We start from the raw sequence: 18,655 nt of genomic DNA, 5'->3' as shown, positions 1-18,655 counted from the left end.
CCTACTCCAACACAGCTGAATCAAATGGTTTGGTTACCTCTTCAGCATGCCATCATGTTTGGCAAAGGCCTGATAACAAGCCATTCATTTGATTCAGCTGTGTTGGAGTAGGGATGCATCTAAAAGCTGCAGGATAGTAGCTCTCGAGGACTGGGATTGGGCAGCCCTGCTGTAAGGTGTCCAGCAGTATAGAGGGGAAAATGGCCTTAGGTTCCACTGACCTGTGATCAGTGAACACTTTTCTGACAAGCTTATGTGCTCAGATGCTACTTTCAAGTCATACTGAATAGAACAGGAAGCTTATTTTGAAAATGCTAGATATAGCGTGAAATGGAGGCAGATGATTTGCTGTGGCAACCCCTAAAGAAGAAGAGGAGTACTGATCAGGCTGACAGCTCATTGGCTAACAGCTTATCAGTCTCAGGTTGTTAGCTAATGAGCCTGCTTTGTCCCTCGGTCACATCTAGTTTCAAAACACTAAGATCGCTACGACACAAAGGGGACTTCACTAAACAATAAGTGCTCAATTATTGCCATCGTTTATATGCAGTTTATGATGCTGACCAAGTTTCCTTGATGAAATGAGTTGCAGATCATAACGCGCAACTATATAGTTTTATTCACATACATATATATTTTATATACTATCTCTAAATTGCGTGTAAACACAGCCAAAGATACAAAATAATTCTGCTGAATTAGAAACTGTGCGCCTTCATGGTTATATGAGTTTTAAATAACTATATGACTATATTTATAAATGTACATTTTTATGTAAATTATATGCATTTATGTGTACTTATGTCAGTTCCTCACAACTGAGTCCACTAAATGAAAGCCATGAGACACAGCTGAATAAACACAGTCAGAAATACAGTAATGAGCTAAAAACATCTTAATTAAACTACGATCGACGTTACCAAGCTTCACATGTCATTAAGCCTTCCATTATAGTTTTAAACCTGCCAGGGAATCATTTGTGTATGACTGCCAACAGTAATAAGGATTACAGCTATGTTACAGATCAGCAACCATTCCCAAACACAGGAACAAGTATTGTTTTACAGCAGCCATATAAAGATTCATTCAACTAATATAAACTGATCTGAGAAACATGAATAATTGCATATATATAAAGTAATGGTAAAAACAGCTTAGCTATATGAGTAAAATTATAACAGCTTTAATACCTTGGTAAGTATTTTATATATTAAAATAGTTAAAATGAATTCACTAAACTCCCCCAAAAGCTGAGAAGAATGGGTAAATGGTAAAACCCAGAGCTCAATAAAAATGCCTCAACACTGGACCTCTAACCCTAACAAAATTACATGAATATTCATTTTTTGGCAAGATTCAATTCAATTCAATTCAACTTTATTTATGCAGCGCCAAATGACAACAACAGTCGTTTCAAGGAACTTTATATTTTAAGGTAGACCCTACAATAATACATAAAGAGTCATATGACCCCCTATGAGCAAGCACTTTGGTGACAGTGGGAAGGAAAAACTCCCTTTTAACAGGAAGAAACCTCTGGCAGAACCAGGCTCAGGGAGGGGCGGGGCCATCTGCTGCGACCGGTTGGGGTGAGAGAAGGAAGACGGGATAAAGACATGCTGTGAAAGAGAGACAGAGGTTAATAACAAGTATGATTGTTATGGATGAAGAGTACTTCATCCATGTGAGGTATCTGTTGTGTTATACCAGATAAAAAACTGAGAACCACTGAAGTAGATCATTACTTAGTCTTTGTATAAAAGGTAATGGATGCTTCATAAACATGTATAGCTATAGCCTATATTTTCCTTTGACAAATGCACTTGAAATTTGAATTTAACACTCAAATTTGAATTTTTTTTTCTCTGAGATACACATTTCCACCTGGATAGATTTCAAAGCAGAAGAATATTTAAACAATTCACAAGAAGCACAGAAACAGTAAGATCAGTTTTCTAGTTCCAACAGGGACTAAAATCTTAGGTAGAAAGTGGTTTCAAAGCAACAACTGCTCACAGATGCCTCAAAACTTTTTCTTCCTACACCTGTGAGACGAGAAGTCTAACGGGATTTATATACTGTAGAGCTGTATTAGATATTTCTTTCTTTCGTACAGATTGATATGAATATTAATTCTGGATTAATTATCTGATATTTTCGTCATTTTTTCTGGATGTCAAATTATGAATAAATCACAGCGAGATGCAATAAAACTACCTTGAGGTTGTTTTAAAGGTGTTTTAGGCACACACACAATCACAAATCCACAATTTACTTGAAAATATTATAAATGATATTAAATAATAGCTTTATTAAGGTCCCAAATTCTATGCACAGTAAAAAAAATTTCAGTTTTGCTCAGGTACAGCACCACAATGGATTCAAATGAAATAATCAAGTTGTGGCAGAAATGTAGACTTTCAGCTTCATGGAAAAATGTTCCATGATTGTTAATAGATTTACAGCCACACAGAAATATTAGCAGTAGCAGAAACTTTAGCAGTGTCCAAATCAATCTGAAGTATTTGGTGCATTCCTCCCCAGTTTTGGAACATTTTTTCCTTTGGATCTTCTACAAGATCAACTTGTAGAAGATCCAAAGCATGCCACATCATCTGTGAAACATGGCAGAAGCAGTGTGATCCACGAGCATGTTCGGCTGCCAATGGAATAGAAGTTTACTGAGGATGTGAACGCTGATAGAAGTAGCAGGAGGAATGCTGAAGAGTAAACGGCTTTACTCTGCTGAGATTTAGCCAAATGCTGAAAAACTTGTGGGACAGTGATTCATAGCACAGATGGCTGAACAGCAGCAAGACCCACAAACGAGCAACAACTGATGGCGCTGCAGTGAAAGCCTGGCAGAGCATCTTAAGGTAGAAAAATCAGCATTTGAAGATGTCCGTGGTTACTGACTGTATAAGACTGCATCCGAGTATTCGAAGAATTCTTATGTTTAAAACTGCATTAAAATCGGTGGAGTTCTTTGCTTTTTGTGGAGCACTTTACAGAACATCAAACAACAGCTAGGTTGGAAAATGAGCACTTTCAAGTCTGAAGTCGTTGTCTGCTGGAAAGGGGTGGACCCCTACTCCAGGTTGGAGATAAGTTGCTGTCTCAAGTGGAAAAGCTCAAGCATCTCAGGGTCATTTTCATACGCAGGAGGAGTGGAGCAGGAGGAAAACAGATGAACCTGTGCAGCTCCTGCGGTGGTACAAGTAATTAACTGGCTTGATATGGTAAACAGAACTCTGATTGTGAAGGTAAAGCCGTCAATTTACAAGTCAATCTCTGTTCCTACCCTCACCTCTGAGCTTCCTCATGAGGTGGGCGTCTGAGCTCATTTGTAGGGCGAGGATGAGGTCCTTAGCCATTAGGGAGTACAAAGCTGCTGCGCCACTGCATCAAAAGCTTAGGTGGTCTGCGAATCTAACTAGGATGCGTCTCCTGGACACTTCCCAGGTAAGGTTTTGGAAATGTCCAACCAGCAGGAGCTCATGAGGAGGAAAAAGAGAGAGCTGGACCTGAATAATTTAAATAAAAAGGATGGATGTACTGACATACGCAGGCAAAATACCTCAAATTATGTCACTGTCCAAATACTTATGGATCTGCAAAGAAGAAAAAAATCTGTAGTTTTGGCTAAGATACCCTCACTCCCACTCACAAGGCACAGAGAGAGAGACCCATAAAAACTATCAGAGGGTCTGTGAAGCAATAAATAGTGCTCGAACACGCAGTGACACCACTACACTGCGCACAGGCCCTTCATGCTTGGACGTTTCTGAGTGGCTCCTCGTGTTTTCCCTTCCAAGCAGTTGGTGAGACGTGGGATTCTGCCGCTGACTCACTGGTGTAACCGAAGCAAACAGAGATACAACCGTTCGCCGAGCGTGCATTGGAGCGAATCACGAGGCAGCGCCGTTGTTTCACTCGCCCGATGAGGAGAAATGTCAGGACAATACTGTGGTTATATAACTTCAAGCTAAGGAGGAGGGATACATCGCAAAGAACCTTGCCGACGCTATCAAATAAATGTTAACTATGTGTCAGAGAAGGTGGGCGTCTCTGTGTGAACTTTCTTTTTTCTCATTAGCTACAACAGAATAATTTCTTGTAATGCCGTGCATTTCTCTTTTAGATAGCAGACATTAATGAGAGCCATAGTCAAATGCTTGTCCTGCACTGTATCCTCCCAGTTCTTACAATCAGTTCTCTTCTCTCTGGGTGCTGGACACCTGGGCTGAGAATACTGCAATGTCTATGCTTAATGAAGTTTAGAGGAGAGGAAACAGTGTATCGATTTAGCTTAAAGCACCGCTTTTCATGTGGAGACTCTCTTGCAAGGATGACGTAAAAAGCTTGTGGATTACAACGCTCTGTTATCAGGAGACATGGGAAGTAAGTAAAGTTAAATGAGATCAGTGTCCTCTCCTCTCAGAAGAGCCACAGAGCTGTTTGGATCAAGACAAGCGGCCTGTAAAAGTGGCCTGTAATTACATAAACTAACTCCAGACAGCAAGGAGGATGAAAAACTAATACTAGTGAGTTTTTGAAGGGTTCAGGAGAGTAGCTGTCCACTGGCCATGCCTGCTTATCATAATGCTACTCCAAACACAGCGGTGACCTCATTTAAAAGGTTTAAGTTAAATGTTTCCAATGAAAGTGCACAGTGAGGGTCAATAAGTGAGGTACAGGTACCAGGTCCCATCGTATGCCCAACTACAGGTAATTCATATGTTGCTGTATCGTTTGAATTATTTGATATCAGAAAGTTTTGATCCCAAGCTTAATCTCCAGACTGAAAACTTCATTTTTAGTCATCTGCTCTGAAGCATTAGGACTCAGCGAGCGTGAGGGCTGTAATTAATGCTGACATTTTAAACTTAGCTTGAAAGTTTGCAGCCCATGAACAGCGCTAATAAAAAGCTTTACAGGGTTCAAACTACAACTGAATAGTTCTTTAGGACTTGGGCTTATTATAAACCAAGGGACACGGCACTGAAGCCTGTTGAAGAGACAGGCTTGGATCTGAAAGCAGTATAATAACAGTATCAATACGTAAATGTTAACAAGTGGACTGCAGGGTGCTAGTTAACTTGCAAGACCCCTGTTAACTATTATAATGTTAGCAATTTGTTTACTGCGGTTTCTCAAACAATTCTGCCATGACGTATTTCAGAAGCTGAAAAAAGGCCAAAATACCTGGATGTGTTGCTCTCACCTATAAAACTCTCAGAGACTCTTAGTGAAATAGCCATGAATTAAACGCTCTTTAATCCTCACAGAGCCATAGAGCAACAGTACAACTATCTACTTCTCCTGTACAACTCCCGTGCGGAAAATAAAAAGTAACTGCAGGACCTAAACTGTCTGTAATTAGAAACCGAATATACAGTTTTGCAGCGTTCACATGCAATTAGTTTCATTGTGTGCTGTAGCTCATTCTGCACCAAAACTTTAGGGATTGTCTGCAGAGCAATCAGATTTTTAATTATCAACTTACAGGACTTGAATTTAGTTTCATTTAAATTCTGTAATCTGGCCACACTTTCTTTCTTTATTGGTTGCCATGGTAATTCCTGTGGTAACCAAGGAGCTCATTAGTGATCTTGCTTGTTTTATCCACCTTTATTCTAACATATGTTTGAAGATCCTGTTTCTCTTGTGACAGCATGCATGCATGCATTAGTAACAAAAATAATGAGCATTATGAAGAGGATAAAAAACCAGGAATAAACCCATAAGAATATACCTCACTGTAATTATAGGTAATCATACCGCAGCGGCTTGGAAGCATCTGCATAATCACTGTAAAAAATAACCACAATAAAGAACATTTACCAGGTTATTACTGCTTCATTAGCACTAACTACTGCCAATTTGAAGACTGACAAGCCACTTACCCTCAGAGTTAACTTCAATCAAACAACATCGACTGTACCAAACAAGAAAGAGGCTGATGGGCGGATTCAGGTAAAAGCCACAATCTGGTTTCAGCTCTCAGAGCCACGTCAGGCATGAAGATGATGGTCGGAGAGGACAGGCAGGAGGCAGGAGAAAGGATAAAGCCTAAAGGTTAATACCTGCCGGCAGCCGGCACATGGATTTGGAGATACAAATCAACATTAGGAAGTTTTTTTTTCCTCTTGCGCTGTACTCGCAGTGCAAAGACGCCCATGTGTTTATTTGGATTATGGTAAAATAAATATCATGGAGAGTCAGGGGAATGGTGGAGCGAGTTGTGCTGTAACAGCATGAAGCAGGATTAGAGCCCCGCTAGATGTGACTGAAAAGAGGCACACTATGCTTCCCACTAACAAGCTCATGAGGAAAGCAACTGAAAATATTGGTTTCATTCAAACATAAGATATTATTATTATTATTATTATTATTATTATTATTATTATTATATAAATAAAAGAAGTATGTTTATTTTCAGGTTGAATAAAATGATGATCAGCCAAAACATTAAAACCACTGACAGTTGCTTTTAATGGTCATCTCTTTGCAAAGCCATATGCTGCTGAGAAGCCCTTGGTCCTGGTGGTATTTACAATACTTGGACATACTTTAACATGTACCACCCACCTAAACAATGCTGCAGAAGAAGCACATCCCCCTATGACAATGCACCCTGTCACACCGCAAAGAATGCTCAGGAACGCCCCAGGCATTAACCCGGCTCCTAAACTCAAAATTCCACATGATGTCCTCAAACAAAGACAGTCCACTGCACCCCACTTTATATTCCACAGAAACCAAATGATCCACATCCAGCGTGCCTCCAGCACTATTTATTTAAGTGTATGTATAATTTGTACTCCTGATTATAGGACATCTGAAATATATTTAAACCTATGCATCCAATTCTTAAAGTCAATAAAGATGTTTGCTGTCCAATCATTCTACCACTAAAAAGGACTGCTCAAAGAAATCACGAAAGCCCAAAATGACCATGAAATTCATACTAATGAGGAGTGGATGTAAATTTCTGACCACAGTTTTACATACGTATACACACACATACCAAATACAGGGGTTAGCTTTCATGAGTGACTAAATCTGACAGACAGATTAATGCCCATTACTTGAAATAATTAATGTTTTAGCCAAGCATTGCTACCAGTGATAGCATGGAGAAACCTGCTCAGTAATATAAAAATAATGTGAGGCAATCGTGGTGCAGACTATTTCATGCCAATCAGACGGTGTAATCTGTGACTTTTTTCAGTTTCAAGTAAAGAAATGGGAAAGAAAATTGATACTTTGTTACTATTTTACATGGTAACAAAGTATCTCAGGATTGATTCTGTTATGTGAAGACAAAGAAAAAACATCCCTTGAATTAGGAGACTTTTTATGCTTTTTTAATGCAAGATCACTTGAGCAATAAGCTCCTTTGAAGCAAACTATAAACAAATGTGGGGTGGCTCAAGACATTGGTTTATTGTGGATATTAGCAGTGTTAGCATCAACTCTGTTCACTATCAGCTTTACAAATGTGATAAAATAACTGACTTTGTTTTATTTATCAGCTAGGATCATGTATTGTGACCATGCATACTCATTTTTTACTTTTTTTGAAATATCGTGTCAAGAAGAACCCAAAAAACTGTTTTTTAGGTGTGGCCATTCTGAGTCCATGGGTAAATGGTCTTAGCTCCTCTGACCTGTGCCTTAAGTTCATGACTTCAGTTTCTAGTTTCAAGTCTTATTAATCAAAACGTGTAGTTTATAAAATGAAACTCTTCTTTAGTGTCCAGATGGATGATAAAGATGTTTTGGCTTCATAACAGGCTGCTAGTATACGAGAGTACAGTATCTCTCTGTTTACAGTCACTCCTGATGTTTGGTTCCAAAAAGCTAAGATGACGACAGTGAAAACGGGAAACAGAAAACCTTTAGGCGACGTCATTGTAGGTACGTTTATCACTTATACACAGTCTCTGGTGTTCGCTCATCAGGCTCACGTTGCACTGGCTTCTAAAAATATGGTTGCATCCAGTTTCAATAAAACCAAGATGATGATAACCAAAATGCCAACGTTGAGGCTTTACAGTCCAATAACCAAGGGTCTATCATTAACACACAGCTTATGGTTAATTGACTCATTTTTCTCTTCAAAGTCTTTGTTCTGCACTTCTCTGCTGTCACTAAAACTCCACATGCACATCCAAAAGCCTGATGAACGTATAGGTACTGAAGTCTTTCCAGATATTCTAAGAATAAAACAGTCATCGATGTGTGCAGGTCCTGACAAATGTGGATTGCTATACTGCTCCATTATTCAGTGGCCTGTCACATGTAACAACAGCGCAAGAAAAGTCTGAGAAATCACAACATGCCAAAGTAATTGTAGTCCAACATATGGCGTTTCTGAACTATCCTCAGGTTCTTCACCACACTTATCAGCTCTTCCTGGTCTTGACAGGAGTCAAAGAACCCACCCACCAAAGAGTAGGGCCAGTGAACCCTTGAATAAAACAACTGTTTGCTGTGTCGTAAATGGATATAAAATTACTAATACTCTCAATATTTCTCATTCAAGCCTCTGTGACAAATCTTCCTCTGATTGTGCCTCGAGTAGCCCCTGTGTGAATACTTTGCCTTGTCCAGGATTATCCCAATGTGACAGCTTTCCAGCCAGAATTCCTCCACTTTATCATTTAAACGACAGCGGGAGACATTTATCTCCTCAGCTTATCGTCTCAGCCACGTGTACATGACACTTGTCTATTGCTGTCAGGTTAAGATTCCACTGGTGATTCAGTTCAGCGTCTTGCTCTTCTTTATGTAAAACCCTCTTGTCTCTTATCTGAGTTAGTGGGGAAGGAATTTGATCCCTCATGAATGAAGCAAAAGGGCGTTAAGTATCACAACGTGATCAATACAAAGGTCTGTTGGCAAGTGGCACTCGAGGGGAGTGCCAAGAATGCACAGGAGTGTAATCAGAGCCATACTGCAGTTAAACTTGCTTGTATTAGTCTGCTGGTGGAAGGACGCGCCACAAGCTTCAATGGTGGAAGGCGCTAAAAGAACATTTGGCTTGAATACTGAACAAAACACCTGAACTCTTCAAATAAAAGTGCCTCATGGGTTACTATTAGGCCATTTATATTAGTGCTGATTCTCCTGAACGATAGCCGTCGCCACTCAGACAGAACCTCTGCATCAGCACTGAAGAAGCAGTCAAAACCAGATGGGAAGAAATAAGAAAGTGTCATCTCGGCCCGTTATCGCAGTTCATTTCAAATATAACGTGTTACCGGTGACTGTTATTTTGGCTGCTGCACGTGTATTTGTAAAAGTTTCCCTCTGTCAATCATAGAAACATGATTTACTCAGATTTCTAGCAGGCAGGTTCCAGCAAAATATGTTTATAGTGCTGTGAAAAAGTATATAAAGTACTTCCTCCCTGATTTCAATTCAATTCAATTTTATTTATATAGCGCCAAATCACAACAAAAGTCGCCTCAAGGCGATTTCTTAGATTTTTGCATAATTTTTTCACTAAAAATTAAAATTCGAGAAAAATTATCCGAGTAAATGCAAAATGTAGTTTTTAAATGATGAAAAAGCTATCCAAACCTATGTGCCACCTAAACCTCATAAATGGCTGTGCCAGGACAAAAGTCCAGATAAATTAGGATTTTATCAGGATCAAAGCTGTGAGTGCAGTGCCAAAAATCCGGCAGTGTCCTCTAGCGCTTCCTGGACACCTACTATGTGAGGTTTATCAGGCATAAAATCTTCAGTGTCCTACAGAAGAGCTGGAGGGGGTAGCTGGAGAGAAAGAGGTCTGGGCATATCTGATTAGACTGCTGCTCCTGTGACCCAGATAAGTGGCAGAAATTGGATAGATGGAAGCTATCATGACATTGAACTGACTCAGTGATAACAGTAACATTTAAAACCCACATTACTGGTCATACTAAGGCCTCCAGTCACACAGACCAGTCAGAGACTACATAGAAAAATGATTGGTCGGCGAAGATGCTGTCATTAAATGAAATTGTTGAAAGAAGGTGTTACATCGAAAACCTCCTTGTGGTTGTTTTGGTTGCTATCAGATTGCCGCAATTGCCTGTATTTTGTATGGAAGACTCCAACTTCAACTTGTCTCCACACTTGCCAACTACTCGCTAAGACACGCGCTAACACTGTGAAGAATTTGATGCAAACCAGAAGCAGAGAATATGTTTCAAAATGTTTAACTTGAATCTTGAAGAGCAGTCTCTGCACCCTTATTCAAGTTTCACAACTACTTAACGAGTTTTTGCAGACAAATCTGTGTCTTCCATGCAAACTATAAGCGATTGCAGCAACCTGCTAGCAACTACGCAAACCCAAAGAGGTTTCTGGTGATGTTTGTTTTCCAAAACTTCCAACCAGCTGGGGAATATAGATTTTTCCCTAGCGACCAGTGGTTGCCAGGGTTTTACTGACCAGTCTCTACACCTGCATGACTGAGCCATAAGTAATACTAGTACTAATACGAATGCAAACTTTTTGTTGGCCCAGCCAAAAAAACCCAGATGCCATATACAGGGTTATTTTGGTATGTCAAGTTCAATATTTAAAACTGTTCGGCTGCCTCCTTCAGTTTTTACTTTAGGAATAACCTTTTGTGCACCAAATATATTAAATAAAATCCTTAGACGACCGCTTTACTGGCTGCTGACAAATACAGGAGAAGTGTAGATAAAAGAGGAAACGTTAGAAGGCGGCTTGGAAACTGGTGGCACCTTATTAAATCATATTGGCAATACGCTGGTAAATCCTAAACCTTTAATTTGTATTGAACGGAGGGATATGAATGGATTTAAAAAGCTTTTCTTTCACCTTTTACTCCACAGCAAAGGAGCCTGGTCCACAGAGGCGGCGAAGGTTGCTGCTTTACTATTTTTGAGAGGCAAAAGGAAGATCAATACAAGAGTAATTGGCTGAAATAAACCCTTAACAAATCTCAGCATTATTAATAAAATATTTTTTTCTTATGTCTTTGGAAGAAATCCATTACTGAAATTGACTTGAATGCTTCAGCAGTAATGCACGCACAGCACAGAGGAGGGGAAAAGGCAGCATGTGATGGAGTTAGTGTGGAGCCAGCACGACGGCCTTTGTTACTCGTTTTGGAAAATTTGGGGAGAATCATGCTGGGATCGTTTCTCCAGCATTCCCTTTGGAGCAGAAAATAGTCAGTTTCAAATATATTTGCACCACTGGACATACTGTATGTGGTTTAGGTCTGGGTAGCACAACCAAGAGGCAGGACACAGGACGTCCAGTCACTAGTGGTGAAGCACAGATATTACTTTTTACCAGTTTTTACTAGCAGTTAGCTTGTTAAAGTGTTGTAATGCTAAGAGAAGAATTGAAAATGCAGCAAAGGTTAATAAAGGTGCATATCAAGCATCATGTAGCTTTCATTATAGCCTGTTTTTTCCTGTTCGTTAAAAGCTCGTTAAAACTGCCTTTTATGTTGTTTCTACACTAATTAACTGCACCTGTTTTAATCGCAACTACTTTTTTTCTTCTTAAACTTTGACCAGAACAGCTGGTTACACTGATAACGCTGCAGATTAAATGATTAAAAACGATTATCTGCAGCTCAAACCTGAGCAGATCTTGAACATGGAATCAGGTAAATTTCACTAGAACATGAGGATATAAAAGAAAACATTAAGTGGACATCACACCTTTATGTGTACTTTTTTGGCTTTTTAGCTATTTTTTTGTTGCAAGAATTGAAATGGAGGATATTACACCACACGTCTGACTTTCACTTAGAGTAAGAGGAGCTGCCGTCTCCTCACATTTAATGCAGCACAAGAAAAAGAAGCATTTTTTAAAAGCTTTGTCTTATAGAAATATAAGACAAAGTGTTATAAGAGTATTTATCAGCCAACAAGTACTGCGCAGGGGAGGAACGCAGCTGAAAATCATGATGTGGGTTATTAAGCTACTAACTAAACTACCCAAACTGTTGTGCACGCAAAAAACAAAAACATAACAAAATCATAACAAAAACATAACAAAAACATAACGTGGTGCTTTGCCTGTTATTTGTACTTTTGTTTGTGGCAGGAAAATATTTTTATTTTCTGCTGCAATTTAGTTAGCCAGTCACAGCCTGTCACCGTCACAACACGACAATGTGTTGTATTTGAAAATTCAAGTTGAATTCACTTATGTCCACGACAGATCCAGGGAAAATCCTGTCCCAGTATGAAAAGGCTCATGAAATAATAGAAGCTGGCAAAAAAATGTTTGAAAAAGAGTTATAATTAAACTCTTAGCTACAACTCTTCCACAGTTCACACAGAGCTGTGCAATATCACAAGTCAACTGTCAAGTAACTTGCTTTTTTAATACTTGAAACTTATGGATTTACTGCAAAACATCGAGAAATGTCTGTCAGAATACAGGTATTAATTAAGTCAGTGTTAGAATAATGTCTTATGATCTTGTTCAGAATCACCAAAACAAATGAACCCGCTGCTCACAGGCAGCTGTGGGTCAGATAGTAACTCGCTTGGGTTCTTCTTCTTTGGGGTTGTGTGTGTTAGGGTCACCATAGTGGATCATCTGCCTCCACCCTGCCCTCACATCTCCTTCAGTCACACCAACTTTCTGCATGCCCTCCTTCCCTGCATCCATGCATATCAGGCCGCTCTCTTCTTTTACCCTTCATCTTCAGTCCCTTTTTTTGGTGTCCCTATTCTCACCTTTACACTCCTTCCATTACTTTTATAGCTGCCTCCGAACATGCCTTCCTGTACTCCAGCAGCAGTTTGGACTGGCACCGTGTTGGAACACAGCACAGGTGGGAGTCATTGTTAAACTTGGCAAGATCCTGTTGTTCAGCAACAACAGTGATTGTCTTCTTCCTCTGTTTGGCCACCACTACTATGTCCAATTGGTTAGGCATCACCAGTTTGACCTTCTGACTCTGGAAGTCCCACAGGACCACCCTAGGGGGCACAGATCTTCCTGTATCCTATGCCCGCTACTTGGCTATGATGCTCCATGTACTGTGTGCCCTGCCTGCCAGCGTCTTGCACCCTTCTGTAATGTGCTGAATTATTTCCGGAGCATCTCTGCACAAACTGCACCTTGGGTCTTGCCGTAGTGTAGTATATCTTGTGCTTGGAGCTTTTTCCTGCACTGCCATGATCTGTGCATCTGTGCAGTCCAGCTTTGTCCAGCCATTTTCAATATCTGGATGAATCCTGCACTCCACCTGAGCTCTGAGAATTATCCAGATAACTGATGCCCCAACCTCCAATGAAATCCCCTTCAGTTTCTAAGAGAAGAATTTGCCCTCATATCAGAACAAGCCAAATCTCCTTCTGCTCCATCCCATGGACCTGAATTGCCATGGTGTTTCACCCAGTGAAACCACTTGACCCCTTACTGGCAGCCCTCTTGGTAGATTCCCTTTGCCATCACTGGTTCATAAGCAAACAGTTAGTACATCAACTGCTGAATTTCCACCACTGTTTTTTTTTTTTTTGCCGTTGTGCTATCACACCAATTTGTTTCTGGCCCTTAGAGAACCTAAAATAAAAGACAAGGTGTGCAGCACAGAGTGGCAGAAAACACAAAACGACTGAATCTCACTGTGAGTTAAACACTGACTTGCATTTAAGCTCAGAGTAATTCTTTGGCACAGATGGACAATATAGGCAGGTGCAACGTTTCCTGTAATGGCACAACCTTGAGAGGAACAAGAATTATTGTGAAAACACACACAAATTCTCTGGTTCCCTTATGAGCTCAGTCTATGATCAAATATGCACAATCAAACAGACAGGCGGCGGTACCTTGGAGTAAAGATATATTCGGTCTGTGTACCGGCTGGCGCAGAACTGCAGGCCTGGGTAGAAGGGATGGGCGTTGTTGGCGTCCTCGCCACCATTGCCCCCATCATCATCATTAGCATCAGCCGCAGAAGACAAACACGGCAGAGCTCCGCAGTCTGCAGGGAGAGAGGAATAGGCTGACTAATATCTCACTGAGCATATATTATTGACTCATTATTGGTTTTCACTGCTTTATTGGTACTCTGTTTGCTCCTCTGGTGATGCAATGAGTAGAAGAGACATTAAACTCCCGCAGCTTTTAAGATTTATTATACTGAGCACAATATTGGGAAGATGTGGCATTTGTAGCAGATCATTCAAATATGTATGCATATACACTAGATGCATGGAAAAACACCCATATATTGATGCTTATTGCTTTCAAACACTTGATTAAGAATCTGAAATGAAAATGTTGAAGCAATTATCTCTGACATTTTCATATAAATGGGAATCAAAGTCAACATTCTTGCTATCAGCAGTTGATATAAGAGCAACCAAACGTGGCGGTTTAAACACTCTGCTTTACTCTAAAAGTAGACCCAACAGATTATTGAAAGAACAGAGGAATTTTGCATCACTAGAAATAAGACTGCCTAGGACAAAAGATTAAGTAATAAAGTGCTTGAAATAAGTCACACCTTTTGTGTATAACTTATTAAAAGAAATGAAAATTAACTCGCTTAACAAAGTAATAGCCCACGTTTATTGTTTTGTTTTTTGTGAAACAGGTGGTGGCAGATAACAGTTGATAACAGTTTCAGAATCAGCTGTAAAAGCTATTCAAAGAGCAAATCGCAGAATTTCTTTGTCCTGCTGGTGTAAATTCTGCTTCTAAATGGGAAAACATGAAGGCATTTTAGGGTGGATATACATAATTTGTCACAGTCTAGCAGTTTTGTTGTTCTCAGTCCTTAGTTTAGTTTTTTTTAATCTGATTTTAGACTTTTTAGATTCATTTGTTTTTTGTTTCAATTCCATTTCTAGTTTTGATTCAGGTCTGGATTTGATTTTCTGTATATTTCTCTGAGTAATCTTGTAGTATTTCTAGATGTTTTGGAACACTAGTTTCTATGTAGATTCATGGGTTATAATTAATCATAAGTTTAATGCTAAGTTAACCATATTTTGTCAAATCTCTGTGGTAGATTTTTTTTATCTGCCATGTTACTTCCTGCTTTATTTTGATAGTCCTACTTCCTCTTTATCTAGTTTTCTGATTCTATTTAGCTGTGTCTTGTTTTTCCTTTTTTGTATATACAGTGCTGTCTCCCCCTTAGTCCTTGTCAGAGTGTTTATATACATCTCTCATGCATTTCCTCGTCGTTCCATGCGTCAGTATTTTTCCAGCTTTATTTCTCCTGTCGGACTTTGTTTTTCCTTTTGGACTTTCTAACAGCCAGCCTTTGACATATAAACACATTTCATTTATGCTAGTTTAGTTTTTTTTACTGTGCAATTAGTTATCACAGCGAATTAATTATTTACATGTCTAATAAACCAGGCAAAATGAATAGCATGTTACACAGTTTGTGTCTTTCCCTGCTGTTATCCTCATATACAGTCTTCCTGTTAGTGCTGTGCTGCATGGGGACGCTCCACTCACTCAGAGTTAACAGTATACATGTGCAGCTATCCCACCGACACAGAGGAGAAAAACGGTTGGCTTAATTTAGGAAGAACAATCTTAGCTATGGATTAAGACAACAACAAATCTGTAAATGAATTATGTACAAGCACTGCATCAGAACTTCTTTTTTCCCTTACAAAAAAAACCAGACCACTGGGAAGCATAATGTTTGGTTTATTAAAAAGAAGAAGCGGGTAAAGCTTGAAAAACTCTTGGAGATGAATCTCAGGGTCAGGGCGCCGTCTCACTGCAGAGTCTTCAGGCTGAATCCTCCTGTGGTTCCTGAGCGGAGAGAGATAGCAGAGAGAAAAAGACAGTAAATGTTAGACATGCCTGTGTAAGCTTAGCCAGGTAAATGCATTAGGAGATGATTTTTTTTATTACCCTGTAATACAGTATTAGTATGCCAACACACATATTTATTTAGCCTCTATGTAATATTTTCTTAGAGCCGCTGTCATATTTTAAACTTACCTTGTGTCTTCAGTCTCATTTGGTTCCTCGACGTTCTGTTGGCAGAGCAGAAATACAATACAGGTAACTGTCAACAAGACCACGAAGCCTAAAAACAGTGTTTACAAGACGTCTCAAATAAAAGTATTTTATTTATAACTATATATCACAAAAACCGCTACTTGTTTCCACGACTGTTGTGCAGTTATCGTTTTATCAGCTGACCAGACAAACACATGCCATCATATTACAGATGCAGTACTGGCTAATATTAAATTTGGTCAACTCAGCAAAAAGCTATGGTTAAAAAATAATTTGCATTTAAAAGTAACTTGGAGCAACTAATTATGTGTTGCTAGCTTAATCTGGTGTCAATTAGCATGTCTAACATCTACATCTATAATCCACTATAATGTTTGTATTAGCTAGTTATATAGTCTTTTTTTAACATCTTACCTTTTAAAATGCTGATATAGCTCTATTGTGCAGATAGCATACGTTACTAACTTAAGAGAACTATTGCAAGTGTTTGTGATTTGCCATTGGAATAGATCTGGAATTGAATTGGACCCGGTGTAGATGACAAGATTCCAATGTCCCAGTCTACATTATCATGAAGTCTGGGTCCAGTCATGTAGACAGACTATTACTAGAGTAATGGGGTCTTGCCTAAGGGCGTGACATGGCTGATCAACCAATTAAATTTGCCTCCTGATGTGCATGACTTTTCCATCTTTAGGCTGTAGGGATAATAATGTGTTGATGTGCTATAAGTGACTTTTTGCATCATAACTGAATCACAACCATTCAAACAATGGGCACAGTTAAAAATTCAAAAACAAACAAAGATTAATAAATGAAATCTTTTTTTAAAATATGATAATCTAAAAGTTTTGAAATATTTCTTTTTTAAAAAGGACAAGAAAGTAGATTAGCCTGGTGTTTGCATGGCGTCCTAAATATCTGTAACCCATACTGACACATACTTTTCTATTAAAAAGGTCAAATTAAAAAAAAATGAGCATGAAACTAACTGCTAGCATGCTAGTCATCTACAAGTTACAACCTGTCCTACATGCAGCACCTGTTAGCTTGGCTGGTGAAACAGAGTTCATAAAAGAGGTTATTTAATACACGCGATTGTACCAATGAGTCCAAGTACATATAAAAAAAAAAGATTAGAACTGGTGAAATATAAACATTTGGAAGCCAAATCTACCGGATGTAGCTATCAACTGAAATAGCAGCAGCAAGTTTATATTTTAAAATAAAGTTAAAATTAAGCAATGTTTTTATTTAAACAAATGTACAAACGTAAAGGATAAAGTGTAAATGTCACATACCGTGTAAAAGATGGACGCAGCTACTGTGACGTCACCCATTGTTTCCAAATTCCTGTTTGAAGCTTTGAGATGAGCATTTCTGTGGTCGCCATTGTGGCTGCAAAAAACTGGGTGTGACGAGAAGGAGTGAGTTTGACTGTGGATCCACATGCTTGTTGGTTAATGACAACTCATTAGCCAATAAACGTGCAGTTTCATACCGATATGGCCCAAAACGAGTGACTGAGCCAATGAACAGAAGAGTTGTTTCCAGAAGTGAAGACAGAAATCTGTTTTCCCGTAAACCTCTATAGGCCCAAAAGCATTTTTGCAACCACAGCTATCATCATCGGGTGACTTTCAGTTTTAAAGCAATTCAACTTTCTGACCAACTAATTTTAATCACTATAGAAAACTATTCCTTCAGTATAACGCTGTTCAGCAACACAGAAAGCCAACTTCTTTGACAGAAAATGCCCAATTTATTTTTCACAAGTTCACTCTAGAATTTGCTGAACAACAGGATTGAAACGCAGCTAGAGAGCAGAAAAAAAGAGTGATAAAATCATGGTCACACAAGGAGAGAAACAGAGAAAGAAGAGAGGGAGCGGGTCATTAATGTCAGCTATGTAGCTTGCTCATCCTGCCAGCATCTAGCACGAAAAGGTCAGGTGGTGGAAATGAGACCGCCACTGTTCGACCACGCTTCATTTAGACAATGACCTATAACACTCTGATAATACTTGCCTTAAATCACTTCGCGTGGCCAGTTGTCTGCCTTGTCGGTGTGTGTGTGTGTTAGTGAGATTGCGCGCGCGTGCGTGTCCATCTGGCTTGCTAATGGGGGAAAAATACTGACACAGGCTGTCTGCGACAAGTTTCCATTGAACAAGTGCTGCCCTGCACCTGCACTGGATCTCTAGTGGGTATGGGAGAAAGACATCTCTCCAGTGTTTTGGTTGGGAAACGAAAGAGAACTCCAAGTGTGAAGACTGCTGTTGCCAAGCCACTGTCAATCCCCGTTTTTGAGAATTAAATGTATTTATCTCTCAAAATCTCTCAAAAGACGTGTATATTTAATAAAAAAGTGAATCAATCGTAGATGAAACAGACTTTTCTAGCATTTTAATGCAGTTGTTTAAAACAAACAAACAAACAAACAGATTTTCTACCGACTGAGTGCTGCTGGTGGCGTAATATGATTCAGATCAGTGTTTAGTTCCCTTTGCTAGCTTGTTTCTTTCTTTCTGGCTATGGTGGAAAACTCCTACTCTTCTTAGCACATTTTCACTACCAGCTGCTGATCAATAGAAAACCATGACATCATTAGTGTGAGTGTACAATGCTGACAATATGCAAACTCACTCATAGCAGAGTGATTA

General features: G+C 39.3%; 1 protein-coding gene across 1 annotated transcript in view; it reads right to left on the bottom strand.

Moving 5' to 3' along the window:
* Positions 1 to 18,655, bottom strand: part of zranb3 (zinc finger, RAN-binding domain containing 3) — a 142,367-nt gene that overhangs the window by 33,527 nt on the left and 90,185 nt on the right. The window contains exon 15 of the mRNA XM_085347655.1: positions 13,830 to 13,984. Coding sequence (XP_085203781.1) covers positions 13,830 to 13,984 — 155 coding nt within the window. The remainder of the gene's footprint in view (positions 1 to 13,829; positions 13,985 to 18,655) is intronic.

This window comes from Diplotaxodon limnothrissa, linkage group LG23 (assembly GCF_057381915.1).
Source record: "Diplotaxodon limnothrissa isolate DT_005_m linkage group LG23, D_limnothrissa_male_GT1.1, whole genome shotgun sequence".
NCBI classification, from domain to species: Eukaryota; Metazoa; Chordata; class Actinopteri; order Cichliformes; family Cichlidae; genus Diplotaxodon; species Diplotaxodon limnothrissa.
Note: the sequence above shows the minus strand (reverse complement) of the source record. Positions and strands in the feature narration are given on the sequence as shown.